General features: G+C 40.2%; 2 protein-coding genes across 4 annotated transcripts in view; both read right to left on the reverse strand.

Annotated features, from left to right (window-relative positions):
• Positions 1 to 17791, reverse strand: part of LOC134870015 (synaptotagmin-2-like) — a 57972-nt gene extending 40181 nt beyond the window's left edge. For 2 of the 3 annotated variants that reach the window (XM_063892283.1, XM_063892046.1), the window contains exons 1-2: positions 17576 to 17723; positions 17410 to 17474 (exon numbers count right to left, since the gene is read on the reverse strand). The gene's annotated coding sequence lies outside the window, so the exon portion shown is untranslated. Of the gene's footprint in view, positions 1 to 17409; positions 17475 to 17575 lie in introns of all 3 variants that reach the window. The other variant, XM_063892126.1, reaches the window with a different exon arrangement.
• A 1381-nt stretch (positions 17792 to 19172) lies between these two features.
• Positions 19173 to 20936, reverse strand: oard1 (O-acyl-ADP-ribose deacylase 1). The gene is made up of 5 exons (XM_063892899.1): positions 20650 to 20936; positions 20332 to 20497; positions 19778 to 19836; positions 19560 to 19672; positions 19173 to 19437 (listed from the first exon to the last, which is right to left on the reverse strand). The coding sequence occupies exons 1-5, from the start codon at positions 20692 to 20694 to the stop codon at positions 19290 to 19292; spliced, it is 531 nt and encodes a 176-aa protein (XP_063748969.1). The 5' UTR covers positions 20695 to 20936; the 3' UTR covers positions 19173 to 19289.
• Positions 20937 to 23250: the final 2314 nt, after the last annotated feature.

Consider the following 23250-nt stretch of genomic DNA (forward strand, 5'->3'; position numbering starts at 1 on the left):
TGAAAGAAAATGAAAAATGAACAAGCTGTCCTCTCTGAATTAAACTACAATTAATAGCTTTCTCTTATACGAGCCACACAATTGAATTACAAATACTTTTAATAGGCTCACTGTTGCATCCCTTTTGATATAGTGTACATCTTTAATCTGCATGTCCTTCATGAGTATAAAACGACCTTTTCCTCTACTGATTTTTTATTCAAATGTATGTGAAGCAGTAGTTACTTCTTTCAAATGAATGAAATTGACTTTAAGCACATCTCTCATGTGTTCAAAAAGTCCCTGTCTCCAGTTGATTGATGGAAAGATGTGACCTAAGAACATTGCGATATTTAACTGAGATTATCTGTAAAGTAGACAGAGAGTCGTTTTCAATTAAGACCTCATTAAAAACTAAATTAGGTACTGACCTTCGAAACATAGTTGCATAGGGAAGAGGAGAGGAAGGCAGACGTGTATTTTAACACATCCATCATTTATTAAAATGAAACCTGTCAATGTTGTGTTTCAAGGGACTCTAATATTACATTAAGTTAGCAAAATGCCTCCAAACCATAAACAAATATGAATCACATCAGATTCATTTAGTCATTAGCGAGCTCTGACACACAATTTCTACTGCCACACGCAAAATAGTATTTGTTCACAAATGTGCACTGCATGCTGGCAATGAGACTGCATGCATTTCTAAAGTTAGAAATCCAATCAAGTGTAGTGTGCTCAGCAGAAATAAGTGCTTCATTCGGCAAAATATCTGAAGTGAACAGCTGCACTGTAGCTACTATTCATGAATAGCTACTTATACATGCATTTATTTATGAGTAAACTTGTGATTCTGAAAAAATCTATTAAAAAAACATCTTCTGTGGCAATAAAAGAAAGCATGTCTTGCATAAACACACACTCAGTAAGATCAGGCGACATATGTTAGGGATGTTTCGGCACACCAACACTAGTGTATTATCACCTGCCCTCACGTAGCATTGTAATCTGAGAGCGGCATCAACAATCAATGGAAGGAGGGAAAGTGAAGACAAGACCAATCGATGCCCGTTAGAAACACCACGGTAATTGTACACTTATCAGTTTAGAGCAGCAACCTGCTATGAACTTGAAAGAGCAGGAACCGAGTGACCATTGAAAAATAGACACAATTCCCTGACATATTGGTGCAATTAGAGTACTTTTCCTTTGGTTTACTTCTATATACTCTGCTGGTATATAAATGCTGATTATAATAATTGATTCAGTGAGATTTGTGTGATCAACAGCTGTTTCCAAAAGCAGCATTCAGTGTAACATGATAAGACAATTAAAAGATCATGGTTTAAGGGTAAATTGAATCAGACCAATACAAATGTGCTGTATAGCAATAGACAATTGACTTCTTAACTAAACCCTATACCAACATAAATGTTAGCCTGCATAAATATGAGCTAAGCTCCCACAGAAACACACCATTTTGATTCCAAGGAAGAAAATGTCAGACTGTATTTAGTCTGACATCGAAGTGGTGCTTCGAGCTACATGCTCATATTACCATTGGTGACTAGCGGATGTTTAGCAGATGTGTTTACCAAAGTCACAACCATGTTACACTCAACACACAAAGTACAGCTGAGCTTGATCAGAATATCATTACCTTTTTTAGAATTTGTTTTGGAAACAGTGGAAATTGTGACCTGATGATTGAGCTAGATTAAATTCTGGAGAGCACCAATGCTATTACAACATCTCTTGTATATGGAAAACATGATAAGACCGTAACAAATTATTTAAAATCCATCAAATAGTTGTCAAATCATTTGAAATAATGCCAAAGAAGTGTTCATACTGGTTCCTCAAAAGGAAGTATATATAGGCTTCACCCTTTGGGGACCATGAATGGACTAATAGATAGTTAATCGACAATATAGCATGTTACAAACATCTTTTGTACACTGTGGCAAAAAGAGACTGAAATGGTTGGACAAAAATGCAGGTGCCTAAATACTGTGCTGCAATGGAGTCATTAGACCTTATTGGCACTCAGTTTCAGCTGGCTGGAAAACACAAATCGTTTTGGAGACTTGCTGGTAAATGTTACCACAACCTGCTTTACTTTAGGCCAAAATGCAAACTGAATTACCCAAAAGGGACACTCCCTAACATGGCTGTGTTTTATGAACCCATCAAATTATCCCAGCAGGATGTAGCACTAGAAAAAGAGGAAGCAATAGTAGGTTTAATGCATAGACTGTATTGAATATAGATAAAAGGCGTTGTGAATCTCATAGGGGTTGGCTCCAGGCGTCACTACCTTGGCAGTGGTGACTCTGCCTTACTCCTGGCTAATTAAAAAAGATGGATCATAGGTAGAGCCGAGTCAGGCCCGGGTGACGCACAAGAGCAGACAACTAGCGGCTAGCAACCTGTGATGACACCCACCTGTCAAGCCTTAATAACATTTTAACGAGTGAGTTATATAACAAATCACCCCCCTACAGCTGTTAAGAAGAAAATTAGCTACAGAGGCCAAAGCCGCTCTTTGTAGCAGAGTGTGAACACTGATCTGAAGTTGGGAATTTTGACAGGGGGGTCTAAGGGGATTCACTCATATTTGAAGCCAGCCTCGAGGGGCTTTTTGAGGAACTGCAGTTCTCCCATCTCTTTTTAGCCCACTTGGTTTTATGTGAGAGCAGAGGGGGATGTCCAGACATACCAAGAGGTCCTGTTAGGACACCCAAAAGATCACGCCCCTATGTCTTAGTTTCTTAACAATAGATATCATTTTACTGTTGGTTTTATTTACTTTTTTAAACCTTCACAACCACATTCTGTATGGAAGATTACATATGCAGAATAGAAAGCTATTGCTGTGTGTTTGCAAAAGCTTTCTATTCTGGTGGCAGATATTGTGACTGGTAGCAGTAGGGAAAGCACAGGTGTTACTAATAACACTAATGACGGCTGTGGTTTATTCAAGTGTTCCAGTGAGAGTGACAGCAGGCCAGCATGCACAATATCAAGACCCTGAAAGCAAGCAGCTAAATGGAATACAGCCATCATTGTTTTATCATCAACACCTGTGCCCTTTACTGCTGTGACAAGTCAAAATGCCTTCTGTTAAAAAAAAGCCCCAATGTGGGCCTCCTGTTGTTTGTCTGCCACCCGTTGACCTTTAATTTGCTTTGCTGTAATGGTTGATTTGGTAGTCTTTTCAATTATTTCTTAAATCGCTGTTTCAAACACGCTTGATTTTACTATGAATCTGGTTTGAGATACCCATCAGTGGGTCAATGTCTCGAAGGGGTAAACTGTTAAAGGTCAAGAACACAGGGCTGGGTGTGGCCGTTGTGATTTGGGTTTTTATATATTCTGGTTAAGCTTTGTCTGCTGCACACTGTCACAGCACACAGCAGACAAAGCTGTCAAATCTGTTTAGCAGGTCAAATCTTATACTTGTGCTTTCTTTTATGACTGCTAAACTATCCCAGTTTCGCAGGTAGCCGTAGGATTTCTACATAGCATTCAATAAGGTTTCGCCATAAATTCTTCCTCTTACTGCATCCCAACAGATGCAAAACCAACAATTAAAAACCAGAAAGCCTTGAAGGGGGCACGTAACAAACCAAATCTTTCCACTCAATTGACAATATGTGAAATCCTACACAGCCAACTGACAGAATTGTATCAATTATTCAGGGGGAGAAAGGCTTGCAAAAAGTACTGCACCCCCGGCTATGCAGCAGTAAATCTCTGTATAGCACACCATCTGCTGCTTGTCACAGCCAACGGTAGCTGTGTGCACCGGAGTGCTGAACAACATTGATCTTTAAGTCTGGGTTGATTTCCATTGTGAATCATATACGAAAAAGGGCATGTAAAATGATGTCTGGATCCAAATGTAGAAACTCAAGAAAACGTATTATATGGGGATATTTATAGTTTCCTTGGCACATGTTTAAAGCCTAATGTGAAAAAGAGAAATTTCACAATGTGCACACTGTGAGCCGTGTGGTATTTCTGTATCCATCTTGAGTGATTCACCTGCCAGGCTAAAGGATGATACTGTTAAAAATCCCTCATTAAATATTGAGCTTCCACATGATGGGATGTAAGGATGACTCTCCCTCTCGTCTTTGGGTCTTTCACTCTCGTTGGTGTTTCAAAGCGTGACCTCCTCCAGAGACAAAATGTCCCGTACTCTGACTTCAATAATGCAATGCATTCCTTCTAGGGGCTAAAGGAAGCTTGTCTGACATCTGACTAATCGCTGACAAAGCACGGGGTTCAGTTAGCAGACCTACCCAGTGTACTGGCTATTTTTGGGCAAACGGAAAACAGAACTCCCCTCAACATTCAGAAACATAAACCAAAACAAAAAGCAACCATTTTGTAACAGTTGAAGTGAATACACAGCTTTCTTATTTCAGTTTCCTGTTTTTATGACAGTTTTGACTTAGTATACTGAGAAGATTTTGTGTTATCAGCTTTGGTTTCTCTCAAATGACTTATGGCAAAGTCCATTAAAGTACTCTTTCGTTGTTAGAAAATATGCAATATTCACAAATGTATTCAGGAAAGTGCATTATGTCCCAGACTGCAGATATCCCAGGACAACAAAGTCAGTGTGTGTTCTCATTATGGTGTTGATTATCAGTTATTCTGCACGTCAAAGCCAATATTTAGTCCTGTCAGTCAGCGAGTCAAAGTATGACCTGTTTAATTATTCGCCTTGTTTACATTTCCTGATGTCTCTGTGAGAAATACTTCGACTGACATCCACTGTAACATGTTAAATGAAGCAAAAATGTCCTAGCAAGCGTCTTATGAATACACCTTCCTGTGATAAAACTTGTTTTACATGGGGTTACAGGTGTACGTAACACTGTTTTTATTTATTATTTCACCCTTGATCAGTTATATTTCCTTCCTTTAGTCAATTAAATGATCTTTGAGTGACTCAGAACTAAATAATAGTTTCAGTTTGGGGAGAAATTGCTCCTTAAAGAGGGCACTCTTCCTCCAAACAGCAGCACCTGATTATGAAGCGAGACCACATTTAAAACGTTGCATCATTGCACCCCTGGCGCTGGCACGGTTTAACGTCATCTAATATTGTCATTAGAAAATAATGACATATCTCTAAAGGACTTAACACTTCACACAGTTGGAGCAGATAATCCAAGCCAGTGTATCCTGTGTTTCATAACTGCCTGACTTGTGGGTGGTGCTGCCTGTGAGTGAAAGGAAAAACAGGAGCCATTTTGAAAAAGCTCAATTAAAAGGGATTTTTGGTGAAACAAATATACACAAAAGTCAAATTAAACTACATTCTCATTTCGACATTTTGTAGAAAATCATGCAAACTCTTCAAAAAAGGCACATTTTTCCGTGTTCTACTAAATGCTCCAACCCTATGTTTGAAAAAAATAAGAAAACCTACAAGGAGTGGCAGCTTAGTCGGCACCACAAGCAGTTTAAAATGTGCACTAGCAGAAAATGCACAGTTGGTTTGACTTCTATTGGGGCTTAACTTTCCAATTTGGATTCATTTCTTCACTTTATAATACGAAAATGGTGAGGCTGCGAAAATGAAAAGAACGTTTGTAAAGAGATTCTTAAACTTTTCAGCCGCATGCCCGGAACTAGATAAGGAGAATATGTCAATTTCAATTTACGTATAATTTACTCTGTAATGGCACGATGCAATGTTACTGTGCTTTCAGTCTGAGAGCAGCACAATCAGCCTTTCCCCATAAATCTATTCTTTTCTCATAGAGCTGAGGCACAGGGGAAACCCGGCCAACGTGATGTCGGACAACAAGCCTGCCAGCCGAGATAGAGCCAAGCTGAGGAGTTGCTCCCTTCTTGCATACAACAGTCAGTTCCTTGTTTTCCAACCTATTTCATTTCATAAATAATAGCTCTGTCTGGAAAGTGCAAAACAGAGAAGAAGTTATTTACAGCAGGTTCAAAATGTCTTACCCTACAACTTTAATGTGGTCGTAGTGTGAATGCAAAATGGCGCAGCAGCAGCAGCTGGGGGAGTTTCTGGGAAGCTTGTTTTTCTTTTAATTGGTTTTTACAAAGAACTGATAAGACTGATGAAAAATTGATGATTATAGCATTAAAATTAAACTTGAATCACAAAATATTCTAGCGCATTTATTGAAAAAGGGCATATTCTGCTCCTTTTCAGGTTCATATTTGTATTCTGTGCCTCTGCTGTGTTATGTTTACATGCTTTAATGTTCAAAAAGGTCTTGTGCATCTGCATGTTGTGCAAAACCTCTTTTCACCCTCTGTCTGAAACCAGATCCCAGTCTGTTCTGATTGGTTATCTGGGTGGCTCTGTTGTGATTGGCGAACGGCTTAGAGATGTGCCGCCCCTTAGCCTATCACGTAAAATGGGTTGGAATGTTGCATAGTGAAGTAAACAAAGGAGTGTGTGGGAGAGAAACTCCCTCTGGAGGGACCTTTGGGATATTTGCCTTAGCAGACCATTTACATACAAAAATCTACCAAAAAGCATGATAGTGCCCCTTTAAGGGAGGCTACTAAAATGAACTCTCAGAAAATAGTATTAAGTATTAATTACCCAAGTTAGATAGCATAGACTTCAAAGAAGATGTTATATAAATCAGTCCTATCAAATCTAAAACAATGTCCACTGATCACAGCACCCGGTTGCATCACCCCCTCAAACTCATCTCAAGGGTAAACTTTGTGGCGCAGTTTCATATTGAAAACTGAAGCCTGTAGCTTGATCAAAGGCCAGGACAAAAAGAGAGAATAATGCAGGGCTAGAAGAATATCAACAGCAAAAGCAGATTTTTGGATATCATTCAACCCTTCAATTAAATGTGATGAGGATAGTTGTAGTGGGTCAGCCTTATCTCTACCAGCAGAAAAAACTACTACTTAGGGATCGATGCATCAGAATTCATAATATAATACTGTAATCTATAATATCTGAAACTAACAATTTTATCATAATCCACGATCTTGTTCTCAATTAATCATTTGGTATATAAAGTGTTAGAAAGTACTGATACGTGTCTGTCCACCTTTTCTTAAATTCTGAGGTGAAAATGTTGTTTTGTTGGTCCGACCAATACCCAAAGATATTCATTTTAATGTGCCGTAAAGCAGATAAGAAAAGCAGAACATCTCCATATTGGAGTGGCTGAAAACCACATTGTCTTCCAACCATTAATGGTTTAAAAATATACACATTATAATAATAAATTACTTGATGCCGATTTGCTGATAATATTTACGTATTTCTAATCAAGCAGGATTTAAAATGAGGAATGTAATCTTGTAAGGGAGTACCACGACGATGTTACATGGTCATTTTAATCTAAATACTACTTTCACGCCTTAGACAAAAACAACTGATGATGATGACTGTGAAAAAAAAGAAATGTCTGCTTCTTTTTCCTAAGAATGTGAAAAGGTCAATTAAATTGCGAACACTCTGTGTATCTTGTCAATGCTAACTCCACTGTGTCCCTGGGCGACAGCAATGTGTCTCCTCCACGACACATGCTGTAAAACTCTCAAAAGGTCAACGGTATCCGGTAGACACGCTCAAAGCAGACACCACAACTAACCAGAAAGAGTCAATTGTTAAGCAACTAGGACATGATCCCTCTCTTGGCTTCCCACCAACCAACATAACCAAGCTTGAGCCATGCCCAGGTCTCTGCAGTGGTAGGTGAGAGTTTAGCCCCTACACGATCAGTGGAGGGGCTAAACTCTCACCTGAGCTAATGAGTAATTGCCCACTGTGTTAAGGGCATTTCATAAGGAAGTCTGAGACAGAGAGAGAAGGGGTGAAAAACAACTAACTATCAAGCTCACTGTCACAGCCCCTTTGACGCATTTCAAATGAGGGGGCACAAACCAGCCTTGCCCTAGATAAACGGTACCCTGCACTGCATTGGAAGACTCTCTACAGCAGTCAGGTTTACGTAACAGCAGACAATATACGGGGAAGCACTTCACTGCCACAGCTCCATATGAAAAATACTAGATAAAGCCCTATCAGTTTAAAAATCACTGAGGTATTTCTCGCTGTGTTTCAACATGACTCACAGGAGCACATTAAGAGTCATTTTGTAGTATAGGTCTGTGTATTTTACTTGGATTTTTATGAGTTGGTCAGGGAAATGATGCTGTAATTTATTTCTGACTAGAGCTGTTTGCCAAAGGAGATCAAGTGAGATAAAAAATGTGATTTCACTTCTTTTAGGTAATACAACATTTCTATTTGTTTGATGATCAGGAAAGGTAGTGTTTTGTAGGGTTAGAATAAACATATTCGAGGTTTGGGCAGAAAAACTATCTTGCTACTGATGCACAGTCATCTGACACACCAGGTCAAAGCTGTATCAACGACGTCGTTAATTTGTTAAAATGAACAATTTTACTTTGTGTAAAGAAATGTTTGAGATTGAAAGGTTTTCTGAGGAATAAAAAGGAGGCTAGCTGAAGCCTACCACTTTTATGTATGTATCAGCCAGCCTTTTTATTTGTTGTATAACCTTATCCTAAACTGAGATTAGGAATGTCTTAAAAATGTGTAAGTAAAAAGTGTTAGTTTGAGTTTATGATTGGTACCTTTTGTTTGATTTTGTTTGATTTTGTGTGTATAGACTTTTGCAATCAGTTGAGATGACATTTTCCACAATAGGAAATCCAAAATCTAATATCCATTTTACTCTCTTTAGTTTGATATCAGAATGTGCCTACACAGGTTGATTAGAGCGCAGAAGACCTGAGTAGACCCTGAAATTATCATCCCTTTTTATTCAATCGATATATTAAACCGGAATTAACTTGAATCAAGAACGGCTTTGAATCCTACTTGCAGACACAGGAGGGAAGCCTAAGAGAGGGTCAGGCCTTTCTGAGATGATGATGGACACATTATTTCTGACTAAGAGAGAGGTTGCATGTTTGTTAACCAAATTTAATTCCTCATTATGTCACCAGTCTATTTCAGAAAGGACTTAGGTAACTGCAATGCATACATCAAAATGCAAAGATATGGACTCCCCGAAAATAAGACTTTGAAGGGGTCGTGATTCACCAAAGCTTCGAGGTAGTGCACACTCCCCTCCAGCATAAAGCAGGATACAACATAGCACCACCCCAGCGACATCTTGAAGCTTCCTCCCTTTTTGTTTACCTATTTCTCCTCCTGAGCTGTCAGATATTATACAACCATCTCATGCAAGCTCCTGGCGATTAACACATTCATGCTACAAAATCAAAAAGCATTTTTGTTGCAACCAAAGGACACACAATGGATCTCTGCATCGTGAGGATTTGTGTAAAGATTCAGGAAAACTCTCCAGATTAGAATGAAGATTCAGAGAAAATGGATTTAGGGACAGCTCTTCAGATAAAAACGCTGGGAGAGGGCTCATACAAAGGAACAAAGGGATGGTAGCAATTGTTTTGATCAATATAGAACAATAAATGCTGTGTCCTCCTTGCTGGTCCCAACTATTACCAGCCTTATCATGGGAGAAAATAGATTGTGAAACCCTCCATGATGCTCTTGAAGAGGCCAACCAATTCGCTGTCAAGTCAATAATCTCTCTGGGAGAGATCGAATCTGCAAGATTTCTCCAAATTGGGTGGTACACTGTCTAGGCAACAAAAAATAAAGCTCATTCAGATCTTATAATCACTCTTTTCTAAATCAACAAGACATTCAATTAGTAGATGTTAATTTATGTTTCTAACTGACACTTCTTGGCATTGCCATCTGACTACAAAACAGGTTTGCTGAATACAAATGAAATCTTTTATTCTTTGGACGGCAGCAGCAGTATGACTTGAGTAGAGAATGAGTGAAGAGGACGGTTAGACAGAGTGGAGCAGCTTTAGCTTTACAAAGCACCGTAAGTGACCTGCCACTCACACCACTTGAGTTCATTCAAGTCCCAAAAACGGTGGTACCACACGGTAGATCAAACCTTTGGGATGAACTAACTCCAACAGACACCATTTGTTAGTACTGAGGGATTTTTTCCTTTCTGTATTCAAAACTATGGCGATAGAATGCTGCTACTCCTTTTTAGCCATGGATGAGTACTTATTTGTCTTTATTTGATTACTTATGTGTGTTTTTCTCTAACTAATAAAGGAATATGATTCTAATTTATTAGATAGGAAGAGACAACCGTAAATTATGTCAGTTACAAATACTCAACTCCTTTTACAACAAGTCAAATGTCTCTGTGCCTCTCTGCATAACATAACTCATAATTTCATGAGTAAAACATGTTTTTCCTTTGATTCTTAATCGACTGTCAGTTGCACGACAAGTAAGACACACAGGGATTTTTTCGTTCTGTATGCCGAGTGTTTCGTCTGCACACCGGCCTCAAAAAACTTAAAGAGAAAAGAGGCAGCCTTCATGCTGAGCACCTTCTCACATAGCGTAAATATTCTCCTTCCTCCTCTCTTTCCCTTCTACTTGACTCTCTCTTTGCCAGATATTTCATTGCACTGTGTTTCCCTAATGAAACACATAAATCGTTGTACACCTCCGATGTAAAAACAAACACAAAAAAGGCAGCGATCACAGAATCTTGGAACAACAATATTATAAAATTCCTCACAAATGTACTCGTAGTTTAAACTATTTTAAAGACAATTCATAGAACACTCTCAGATCAATTTCAAAGCCTTTGTGTTTTTAAAAAGCTGAATTTTCTCCTTTTTTTCACAGTTTCTGTTGATGTTTGCACTGCTCCAAGCGCTCTGAATGTCAGATGGGCAGATTCTCACTTGGCAACGCTAAAAAATGGCAACTCAGCTCTCCCACTGCAAAACCCTGTGGGACTGCAGAGAGAGAGAGAGAGAAAAGAGAAAATGTCTCCTCATTTCTTAGATTTCAGGGGACAGGAAAAAATATATTTAATGAGGCTCTGAGATGTTTCTCTAAGTCGAAAAAAAACAACTTTAGATTCTGCTGCCAGATGCCTTATGGGATAAGAAGAAAAATAAAGACGAAAATACATACAAGACCTTGAACTACATTTTAAAACAAACCGAGACCCTGAAGGCGATTTCTTAAGACAACTGTGGGCTAACAGGAAGTCAACCATCGTTATTTAGACAGAATTAAATCACTGCCTTCGTGATATTGCAGTTACAGGATACACTTTGTGGCTTCTCTCTTCAAGGTTTAATAGCATCTGCCTCTACGTGCCCCTGATAATATGGAGGTTATATTTTCGGTGTGATTTGGTGGCTCATGGGAGACTGGAATGACACTGCCATCATTACTAGCTTCCTCTCTCTGTATAGAGAAGCCTGGAGCCGACACAGGGAGCATTTCAAAAGCCTCTGTGCGATCCCTTAGCCCTTTTGACAAGGACACATCCTCACAGCTGCTTTTGGCAGACACTTCTCAACAAAGAGAAGCACTGCTTTGAGTTAAACATTTAAAAAAAAAGGGAATAAAAGATATTCAACACAATATGGATAACACTGAAAAACACTTTGAAGATTTACTGTAAAGCAGGGAGGACATGAATGCTGGGCATGTTGCAGCAGAATAGATGTCAAGAACTGGGAGCAGCTACAGTGATGATAAGGTTAGGTGACAGGGGTACAAGCGGTGCAGCAAGAGAGAGATGTGATCACCGGCCAGGCATTATCGCCCTGGAGACACAGGAGTTAAACCGGTTCCTGGGCTTTGACAGCACCAAAGACCAACACCCTTAGACATACTGAACTCTAGATTCATTTAAAACATGCCTTTTTAAACATTTATTCACATCCAAGAGTGATCCCTAAAGACCCTGACTCCATCTTTGTCAAACATGTGCATGCATGTGCATACATAATCCATGTGCACACTGCTCGTACGTGTGAGCTGAAAGAAGGGCTGAACAGGCAGGCGTCTAAAATGCAGGGAAAGTGTGTTTAAAAATAAAACTGAGGAGAGAATAATAGAGACTGCCTCAGAACACAAAGAGCCTGAAAACAGCGGGTCTCCTGCAAGAAAGTGTGCTCTTTCAAAAGCGTCTCACCATGTAGACAACACTGAACAACAACCTAGAATCTGTAAAGGAGATGACTAAATATAACACCGTCCTGCCGGATGAAGCCACTCCTCCTCCTTCCTCATGGTCCAATTCAGACAGACCAGATGAGAGTTACACCAGATGTGTCATATAGGAAGCTGCTTTGCTACAAATTGGATGATTAACAGAGCCGTGCAGCCAGCATTGAGGCACTTGGCTAGGGAACGCAGCTCGGAGGAGAGTGATTGGCTTGGAGGGCCGAGGGAGCAGATGGGACGGGGACACGGAGCTGGACCGGTGTGCCTCCTTGGTTTTGCATCAACATATCCCTGCTATACTCCTCTGTGTGATTAAACACATGGAAAGATGAGGTGGCTCTGTTTACAGCAGGGTTGCAGCGGCTTGTTCTTCATGGCAAGTTATCTCCGCCTGTAGCTCCGCCCCCTTAACATTAATTATGCAGCTCAATGCAGCACTCCGAATCCCCACTGCAGCTCACCCACACTACAATACTCTGCCGTTTTCTCCCACTCTCTCTGTCTCTGTCGCCTACAAACCAGTATTTCTGTATATTTCCCTCCATGACTACATTCTCAGCTATCCATAGTCGAAAAACAGCACCTTCCTCCATGCATAACCTTGAAAATTGTGTGCTGTTCAAAGGAATAAAGACGTGACTGTAGCAGAAAGAAATTGTTTTTTTCCTCAACACATTTACAAGATGAGATGAGAAGAATCATTACACCTGTGAAGGCAAGGTGATATATATATATTTCTAAAGCGTTCAATGAAATGTCAAACACATAATTTCTTACTTGTGTTTCCCTGTAACGTTTTAAATACCATAATTCAGCAAATCTGACATATTTGATGTGAACGAATACATTTAGAATAATTACACGTTGGGTTACTATCTTTGGTTGCAGCGTGACTCACAAACAACATTTTTCTTTTTTTGCCTTATCAATTTCAAAGCCTGGAGCTGATTTCTGTGCAAATCAGAAGCAAACACGGTGTGATGTGCCGAAGCAAACACACTTAACAGCTCAAACACCTGTCTGGCAAGGTGTAATTGACTCAACTACTCCTGAACACAGCGAGAGGCACAATCAGGCCCTGTCACAGGAAGCAGAGAGAGTCCACACTACGCAATGTGAATCAGCTACATCAGCAAAGAGGAGGGAGAGCTCACACGCTTCAGCCGTCCAGCCCCCCAGGCAGGCAGCGGGATGGAAACGTAGCAACTGTTTATAGAAGCAGAAACAAGCTTTTCCTTTGTTTCCTAGAGCTTTCACGTGATTAAGATTCATTTCACATCTGCATGCATGTGTTTGTGTGATGCCGTGTATACGTGTGTCAGCTAAGCCAGCCAAAAGGCTGTATAATTAATCTAAGTTTAGTGTCAGGCTAGCCTGTGTGACTGACTTCAAACTGAATAAATAGTGTTTTTTCTTAAAGTAATAAGCAACATCACATAAAAGGTCTTAGCAGCTATTCATGGCATCATTATTTGTAATTCGCCACAGAGAGCCTCATCAACGAAATGTCAAAGCACAGGCATACAAATGGAAGCTATTTAAAGATACATGTTGTTTGTTTCCCTATTGTTGCCATTTTAATAAGCTCAATAAAGTCTGTGTCTTTGTTTGCAAAGATGCTACCACTGGAACAAAAGCAAACAGAGTGGCAGATGTTGCTAATGAGGAAAACATGGCCAGGGAAGGAAGGATCATTCGGCTAGTATCGGGTATAGTTAATGTGTTATAGGCTTACATAATCCAGGGGGAGCGTGAATCAACGACTCCCTCTCTCTACATGAATATGCACTGGCAGGCACGGGTCGGCTGTTTTGTCATGAACACCGTGCTTCCATTACTCCTTCAAAATCTGTGCATCTTAAAAATACCACAATGTACAGCGCCAGGTCAAAAGCTCTTTGCGAGGTTGCTGTTGGTGTTCAGGCAGCCTTCTGCGCCGTGCAGCTCTGCTGCTGCAGGGGTCTTTTCAGTGCATGGAACCGGAAGGTGAGCAGAGAACACAGCGGGGGCTGGGCACTGCAATGTACTGCAGTGCTCGTAGCTCTGCTATGCACACCCACTGTCTTCCATTCTAGCTCTGCCTCTGACAACCTCTCAATCTCTTGCTCTATCTCTCGCCTATACTTGTATCATTTGTCTTACATTCCTCTCTTCACTTTCCTCTCATTGCTTTCAGTCCTTTTCAAACCCATTTTCTACACACTCTTCAAGATGTCTGTTATCCATGTGTACAACATCAGCTCTTATATTCTTCATTTCAACTAGCCTGCCCTCTTTTGCTCATATGCACTTGACATGCAAAGATTTAAATAAATACACACACACACACACACACACACACACACACACACACACACACACACACACACACACACACACACACACACACACACACACACACACACACACACACACACACACACACACACACACACACACACACACACACACACACACACACACACACACACACACACACAGTTACACAGTCCAGACAACATTTTACTGTGTTCATCACGGTGTCTTTCTCATATCACAGAGGGTCGGATCACCTTAAACATCTGCAACACTTCCTCTGTTTAAGATAAACAGCACAACACTGTTTCTGCTTGTTTGGTGAGTTTTTTACAGTACCTATTTTCATCTCCTAATATGGAGAGTTTGGGCCTTGTTGCTAACTGTAGTAGGTCACAGAGACAGCCGCTTTGGCTCTGCTATGTTACCCAAACCAAACACCCATGTCGCACAGCCGGGGACAGAGGGTGTCAAACATGCAGGATGAGCTATGACGAGCGCAGCAGATGCTCCATTCCCCCCAAACAAACCCACAGATCTTAGAAAAGAGTTACAGTACAACATTAATGTACACACATAGGAATAGACAAAAGGTCAACTTTAAAATGTAACTTTGCAAGCCATCTTTATCCAGCATTTGCCAAAGTAAATTCTCACACATGGCCCACACTGTTTATGTTGTGATGCTGAACAGCCTGGTTCAGGAAGCTGCGATCACACTGAATTACACATACGTTTATGTAAATCCCAGAATGCAGGTCTGTGAGTTTAAACTACCCATGAATCAATGGTTAAATCTCCTCCATCGCTGACACTTGCTTCTATCATAAAGGAGGATACTGGCTAATTCTTAGGAACAGTGAGGGGTCTCATTTCCGTTTTCCATTAAGGAGCACATGGTTCTAATCACTGCTTTCTGAATGAGATTCTCACTGTGCTGGTGGTGTCCTGCAGAGACACTTTGCTGATGGCTCTCAACCATGATATGAAGCAAAGCTTTTTGTGACAGCAGGAGTCAGAGCTATAGGGGCAGCTGCCATTTCGGGTTTTACATTTCATTTTCAATTACATAACATTACACCACTGTTGTTCAGCACCATCCTGAAATGTTTTAAATATCAGGGAAACATTATGACTCACTGTCCACTCACAGACACAGTGTGTAAATTCTGCCTTTTATTTCAGTAATAGTATGCATTAGATTTTGAGCTATCCCAAATATAGATGCATATAAAAAGCAGGTGTCGAACATGAATCATGTTTGCTGCTGCAGCATCACACAGTTTCATGTTTCACTCAGAGCATTGCTGTGAAAAAGGAAGGTAGAACAACACCACCGACAGTCAGCTTATAGTGTGATGTAGACAAGGACAGGAAGGACAAGAGTTTTCTGAAAGGAAACAGCTAAGAACTGAGTTTTCAGCACCTCTACAAACACACATCTCTCTTTAAGATGGACTGTGTTCCAGAAAAGGAAGAGGAGCATGAATAATGAAAAGTGTTTTCAACTGAAAAGGGAAAAGAGCAGATGTGCACAGCAGACTGCCACATCAAATAGGGAATAAGAAATATGTGCAGGCAGAAGATTTATTAGGTCATGTAAATAAGCATAGTGAGAAGAATTAGCTTTTCCTTAAGCTGTCATACAACCGTCATAACCCTAACCCTGTTAAACACTGGTCTGCTTTAAAGTATTTGAAGGAGCTGAGCTCTGTCCATGGTGCTGAAATGAATTCCATTTCCTCCCGAGCCCTCTCCTTATCCCCGCCTATAACTCAGTGGTGAATAATTTAGATATCATTTAAAACCGGTAACAAGGATCAGTGAGTTTGGTCAGGTTAATGATTGTCTTAAAGCCACAATCTGAGGGTGAAAGGTAAAAGCCCCACGTCCATGTAATATGAAAGCACCAGTACAAACTGTACTCTCCATCCTGTCGGACGACGCTTTCCAGCGTGCCCACACAAAATACACTCCAGTCCTTCCATTATTTCCTCCCATTCTGCAGCAGGCCAGTGCTTACAGACATGTCCTACAGAGGAAACACACACTGCCCACTGCTGGACAGCAGCATATCTTCATTCACAAATGATGAAGGTCAGACTACCAAAAAAAAAAAGAAGATGGTGGGATGTAATAAATAAACTGCAAATGTGTTTGAATAAGGTGATAATTAATACGGGGAATAAAAGCAGAGATGTGTGATAGTATGAATCATCTGTTTTTCACCGAAGACAAACAAACCTCACTTTCTTTTATTTGAGCTCATTTTACAATAATGATTATCCATATTTTAAGTGTACAAGTACACATTTGAAACTACACAGGCACTTCTACTTTACCCTGCTTTTTTTGTACACTGTCAGCCTAATTCCTCCAATCAGAGAGCACACTTTTGCTGCATCTCAGACTAAAAATGGTCCCAGAGCACTGGATAAACAAAACTAAAACTCATGTCAAACACTATCAGGGCCAAATCAATCTGTTATCCAAGCAGTGCCAATATTACCCAGAATACACAGTGAGAGCATGCACGACAAAACTAAAATGGGCTGCAGCATCAAAAGCTTATCAGTGCATTTACAGTATAAGGGAGAAAACTTTCCTCTTATCCCATCCAGGGAATGAAAAAAGAAGTTCAATCTGTGACTGGGATTTTTTTAAAATATGTATCTGGTTTTAGTCATTGCGTCTTACACGGGCTGGATGCTGAGGCAGCTCCGCTCAGGGATGTAATGGGATACTGCAGCACTAGAGAACCGTGTGCACAGAAACTTGCCTAGAAGCATCAGGGAGTCCCGCACTAACCTTCCCCCTCCCTCTTGCTCTGCCTCCTCCTCTGCTTTAATGTTAAGTCTTTTTAATGTAAAATAAGAATATTTAAAGTAACATGTTCAAATGTAAATGTAATGACATCTGAAAAGGCTGAAACAGGGTATGTGAGCCATACAGGGATGAAAGGAAGAACACCAAAAAAAAACTTCAGAAGTGTCAAAAAGACAGCATGCCTGTAGTAGGAGGAGGACGTAGCTGCTTACCGTTTTGGCAGGTCGCTCTCCTCTGGACACCGAAGCTCTTCCCCTTCTCCACAGGCTCCGAGACACTTTGAGATAGAGAGAAAAATGATCAATCTTCTCTTACTTTCTCTTATTTCCAGTTTTAGAATGAACAAGTCAGGAGTCTAACACAGCCATTTGGACACACCTTTACCCTGTCCTCCTGTAAACTCTGCCACATATACACACACAGGCACCCATTCAAATGCACCCCAAGACTGGAGTACACAAATTGATAAAGATCTGCTCAGGGGAGGGATAAAAACTACACACACTCACACACTGCAGTTTTTTTTTTCTCCCTTCCTCTTGCCCACTCGCTCTGCTGCTTTTTTCCTGCTGTCTTTGCCTGCACTGCCTCCTGATTGGCTTAGCTGCTCTTCAATAACATAAGCTCTCTTCTTTAATTGGAAGTGGGCCAGTTGTGTGGTGCACCAGGAACCCTCCCGCCTTGCTCATCTCTCTTCTTTTTTTTCTCCTTTTTTTTTTTTGCCTAAGTGCCTGTGGAGAAGAATGCTTAGCTCTGCAAATTCATACACATCGAGCGAAGAAAAAAAAAAAAAAGGGAATGGAGGACAGAGGAGGGTGGGGGGAGTGTGTGGGAGAGAAAAGTGAGAGTGGGGGAGAGCATCGGTGTCGAAATCACTGGACCGCAGTGGGACAAGCAGAAGCTGCACGGAACAAAGAGAGGGGAAGGGGCTATTAGGTGGAAAGAGGGCAGATTTGGATGCACAGTCGCACCAGCCGCAGCACGTTGAGGGGATGCAGTGGGTCAGATGAAAGGAGATATCCCTGCATCCACTGCAGCGTGGCAAGGTGGCTCTGCTGCAGTGTGGAGTCTAATTGCCAGGCAAGAAGGGGGATGGGAAGGGAGGAGGAGAGGGAGAGGGGGTTGGTTGCAGTGATGCCGAAGTACAGTCTTCCAGCCAACCATGGATATATGGGGGGGGGGGGGGGGGGCAGGCAGCCGCAGTGTACAGCGGTTAATGCCTTTCCCTCATGAATTATTGAAGGTGCTTCAAAGGAGAGAGGGAGGGTCACAGACGGCAAACTACTGACACTGTTCAGACAGTCTCACGGCCACGGTGGTTCACTATAATTACTCACACCTGAAGTACACGTCGTCAGATTATTAAATGGAGCCCCCTTCAGTTAGATTATTTCAACTAATGTGAACGACTGCTTTGAATGGAGATTGTGCCGAATCAGCCCCTCCGCTTTCCACTTCAGTTCGTGTTAAAAGGCTTTTGTCATCCCGGGGAAAATGTATGTGTGTCATTGACTTTGTGGTGTCAGTTTTCCTGCCACTCTTTGTTTTCTTTTGACTCACATCTGGTGCCTCCCATGTGTCCCAGCTGCTTTGAAGAACAATACCAAGCAGATCCATACTTGGTCCATCTGCAGAGGCTACAATGAGCACTCTAGAAGTTATACGACTCCCACGGAGAAATACAAATACACTGTTTGCTCAATCAACAACGTAATTGCCCTGCTGGATGAATGTGCAAATAGAGAGATGACTGATATTTTAAACAACAATATCCTGTTGTAAAATACCATGTGAGCAGAAGGGACAGGTGGACCAATACTAGTATTATCTGTATACAGCGAGAAATCTAGATTTGTGTGTCGAAAGCAGCCGTTCACTTGTCAAATGGCTTAAACTGGGTATTGCAAAAGTGGCTGCAGATATAGATGATATATATTTGTTGTCTACTTGCAGAATAAATAAGAGTTTAGTTGACTTTTGAAGTGCAAAAAAATATTTATTCGAGTGATCTATACAGTTTTTCACTGAGAAATGGCAACATAGTGAGGAATTACAACATAAAAGGATTACAATAAACTAACTTTTCAACCAATCATCTGCGCATGTTCTCCTTCATTACTGTGCTCTGTGGTCTCTCGGGGAGGCTGTAGACTGTGATGGAGATGTTTGTGGGTTTGAAGACCTGCTCCAGTATCTCTGCCACTTTACTCCACTGCAGTTTATCCAGGCCACAACCAATACTGTGAACAATTGAGAGACAACACAAAGCATCACATTAAAAATAATGTATTCATTGGACAGTATATTTCTTTTGAACCTTGTATGATTAAGTGTTTCTAAATCACTGAAAAAGTATACGAACCGAGGCATTGATATGCTGGTTACATTGTTACTTTGGCAGTGTGACTTCATGTCCTCCAGGCTCCGTGTCAGGCTTTCATAGGTGGGCTTTTGACTGGCCTTTTTCTTTGTAATCTTCAATATAATAACAGAAAAGTATCGGTAATAATATGAAGTACAATATGTGTTACAATGACAGATTTCATAGGGAAAAATTCTAATTAACTACTACATCTTTACCAGATAGTAGACAAATCGACTGCCTCTTTTTAGTACAGCACACTCTCCTGTCAGCTTTTCTGTTTGAAGAGAAAAAGATAATATTCCATTAGCATGAGACACTATAAAAACCTCATATTTGCCTGATATTTGATTTTGTATAATAAACTCATAATACAAACGCTAGGCATATTTGTTTAAAACCCCAAACTGATGAGCATTATTGAACATCATTACGAATTCATGCTGTGCAGCAAAATAAATATCACAGATGTTGATTTAAAATTTTAGTGGTGATCTTTCAGTTGCCAAAAAGATCAAACATGGAGGAATGAATTCTGGATAAAAGTGTAAAAAATGATGCATAAGACATCAAGAATAGTAATGTGATGGATGATGATCAAACTTCAGTATCAATTGATAGAGAATGTATATGTGATACTGTGTAGAATAGCATCCAGTACTTTTAGAGGCACTTCTCCGTGCAGAATAAAATGATCCCTTTAGAAATCGATGCCCCCAAAAATAGAACATTTCACTCCTGATTAATTTTTAATAAAAAAGGGCTGACTCACTCTGCTCTTTTAGCTCCTCTACCCCTTTGAACTTCTTCTTGAACATCACTGCTATGCCTGCCCCCATGCGGCAGTCCTCACTGATGCAGTGGGCCAGAGTCTCGTCCGCAGGGCAGGAGAACAGGTCCCCGGTGACATAGCTCAGTGACCACCGGTCTTCTGCAGGCTGGACAGCAGGGGGCAGCATTGCACCGCGTGGTGAAAGCACAATGACAGCACAAGAAATAAACACTGTTGCATGGGAAGGGAAACTAAAACAGAAACAGCCCATGTAAAACCAAGACAGAAAGCATGTTTTCCTGCAGGTATTAGCTTTACCTTAGTGCTGTCAGGGTTGACTGGTTTCTCAGGTTCGGACGACATTTTTAATTTGAACACTTGTGCGGTGAGTTATTCGGTGTACCAGACAGCCTTGAACACTCATATAACTGCTAAGAGACTTGTTAGCTAGCTTATAATTCGGCATTAAAATAACTTACAAAATGTTGACTGAAGGTGGCCGTTTTTATGCAGAATAAAGGTACTTTCGGAATGCTTCTGGATAGCTCATTAGACTAGTCACTTTGAAGCAGGAACAGCCACGAAATATGCATCCTCTCGCGAGAAAACACGAGAATTTGTGGTGGGGGCTGCACCTCCTGAATAAATAACGTTTCTAGGTGTACAACAATGACATTAACCATAACTTGACTTCATATTTGTGCAAAAAGCATTGATTTCACCAACATTTCTTTGTTGAAAATGGGGAAATTGTATTGACTAATCTCGGTATATTTCATTAATTTGGATCTTTCAAATGAAATGTCTATGAATGAAATAGGCAGTGTGAAAGATGTATGTATTTATAGAATTTTAAAGACCCTGTTAACCCTCAATAGGTCAATCTTTAGAACGTTTTATTAGATCTCTATTAATTTTCAAATTAGGCTGAGTTATGGGATGGGATTAACATTAGGACACCAAAGTGAGTGCAACAATGAAAACAATACAGTAATAAATTGTCCCACCTTTTAAAAAACAAATAAAGGCAAAAGGAAATTGTGAATCAATAACAATCCCCCTCTATGCAGGAGCATGATCATGTGGTGGCTTTATTCATTTTTGATTGAATCTCTTTATGCTTACTGTATGGCACAAGAAAACCAAAAAATACAACAATATATGTAGCATCTTTAAAATACAGACAAATAAAGAGCTGTCTCGGACCAAATGGCAATAATAAGGTAAAATCTAATATTATCAAAGTTTTTAATTGAAACCAAATTGAATAAACAGGTTGCCCGTTATCAAGTGTTATTGTTTAAACAATGCCAGGCTAACTTTGATGCTGTCTTTTACATACAGAGAAACTGCAATACAACACAACGGTGCATGTCTCAGGATTGGGCATCAGTATGGCATATTTGCTTATTGATCCAGTCCCCTGCATTGACGTCAATCTGCAACATCATCTGAATTCAATCATTTGGTAAGGAGACGACTATACAGCCCTGAAACAAACCTTCCCTTTTCCTGGGCTCAACATTATCACCCCTCAAAGCCATTACAGCAGCCTGACACAGACCTTTTGAATCATTCATGAAGCATTTTAAGCTGTCAGAAATCTGTGACAAACACTCACCATCTCCATTTTCATTGACCAGCTCAAATATCCGGTCAACCATTTGGTTTGGGTTCAGCAGATTACATTTTTCAGCCAGCTTTCCATGGCAGGCTTTTTCACTTGATGAATAGACTGTGAAGGACACAAAATAAGTAACGACAGCTTTTGCTCTCACTATATGTTATAGCATACCATTGATTTATCTTATTTAGAAATATTCAGGTATGTTACTTTCCAAATGAATCAACTATCAAATGTTTTATATATAAACATATTCTGTTGATTAACTAATTGTTCTGGCAGTAAAAATATAACCTCGATAACAAAACTTTACTATTAATGATAATATGAGACAAATTACTTATGCAGTTTTAATCCAGGCTTTAAACCTGATTCAAAGTAATCTGCAGCCTCCTTGTTATCATTTACACCTTAAAAATGGGTCCCACTTTAGCTCCTCATAACACTTTTTTTTACTACATCCTCAAAGCCCTCAGCTACAATGCAAACGTTTTCAAATATATCAAAATTACATAAATAGTCCATACAAGTAGAATTGTAATAGGAGTCAGGATGAGACACAGACCGTTATGTATCACATAATAAAGGATTAGAAATGGATCAAATCAATTAGTTCACAGACAGATCATGAGAGGAACATCTGTTAGCTTTGTAAGAACATACACACTTTATGAATATACGTTTGCACAGTATGACTCTAAAGATGTATCTGTGTGTGTGAAGTTAAACACACTAAAGTAACCTCAGGACTAACACAGGCCAAGAGTCTAGTTATCCCTGACAGCTCTGACCTTCAGAAGCCATGTTATTTTCTGCAACCCTGATTACTGTTTACACGACTGCTGCAGTCTCACTGAAGCCTATAATAAATGTAGCTAAATTCACTGATGAGGGGTATTATAATTTTAGGCACCAAGAGAGTAATCGTGTGTTTTTGGAAAGATGGGTGGAAACATCCAGCAAGCTTTTGATTGTTGGTCAGTAAATTAGTCGATGGAAATTTGCAATTCCAATACAATAACCTTGTCACTGTTAGTGGGAGCCATTGTTAACAGATGAGAGCTTGGACTGGTCTATAACCTTTCTGTGCTGACCACAGGGATAGTGATAATCATAGCTTATAAGTGTCGAGAATATATGAGGTGTCACTGGATAATTTTCCTCAAGTTATTATTATTATTCTCAAGTTCAATTATTATATTTATATACAGTGGGGCAAAAAAGTATTTAGTCAGCCACCAATTGTGCAAGTTCTCCCATTTAAAAAGATGAGAGATGCCTGTAATTTTCATCAT

This window comes from Eleginops maclovinus, chromosome 1 (assembly GCF_036324505.1).
Source record: "Eleginops maclovinus isolate JMC-PN-2008 ecotype Puerto Natales chromosome 1, JC_Emac_rtc_rv5, whole genome shotgun sequence".
NCBI lineage: Eukaryota > Metazoa > Chordata > Actinopteri > Perciformes > Eleginopidae > Eleginops > Eleginops maclovinus.

Bases quoted from the DNA above. Each gene is read 5' to 3' on its own strand.
- oard1 (XM_063892899.1), bottom strand. From the start codon at position 20,694: ATGTCGTCCGAACCTGAGAAACCAGTCAACCCTGACAGCACTAAG. The intron at 19,673-19,777 runs GTAAAGATGTAG...ATTATATTGAAG, and splicing joins GTCGATTTGTCTACTATCTG to ATTACAAAGAAAAAGGCCAG. The intron at 19,438-19,559 runs GTTCGTATACTT...AATTGTTCACAG, and splicing joins ACCAGCATATCAATGCCTCG to TATTGGTTGTGGCCTGGATA.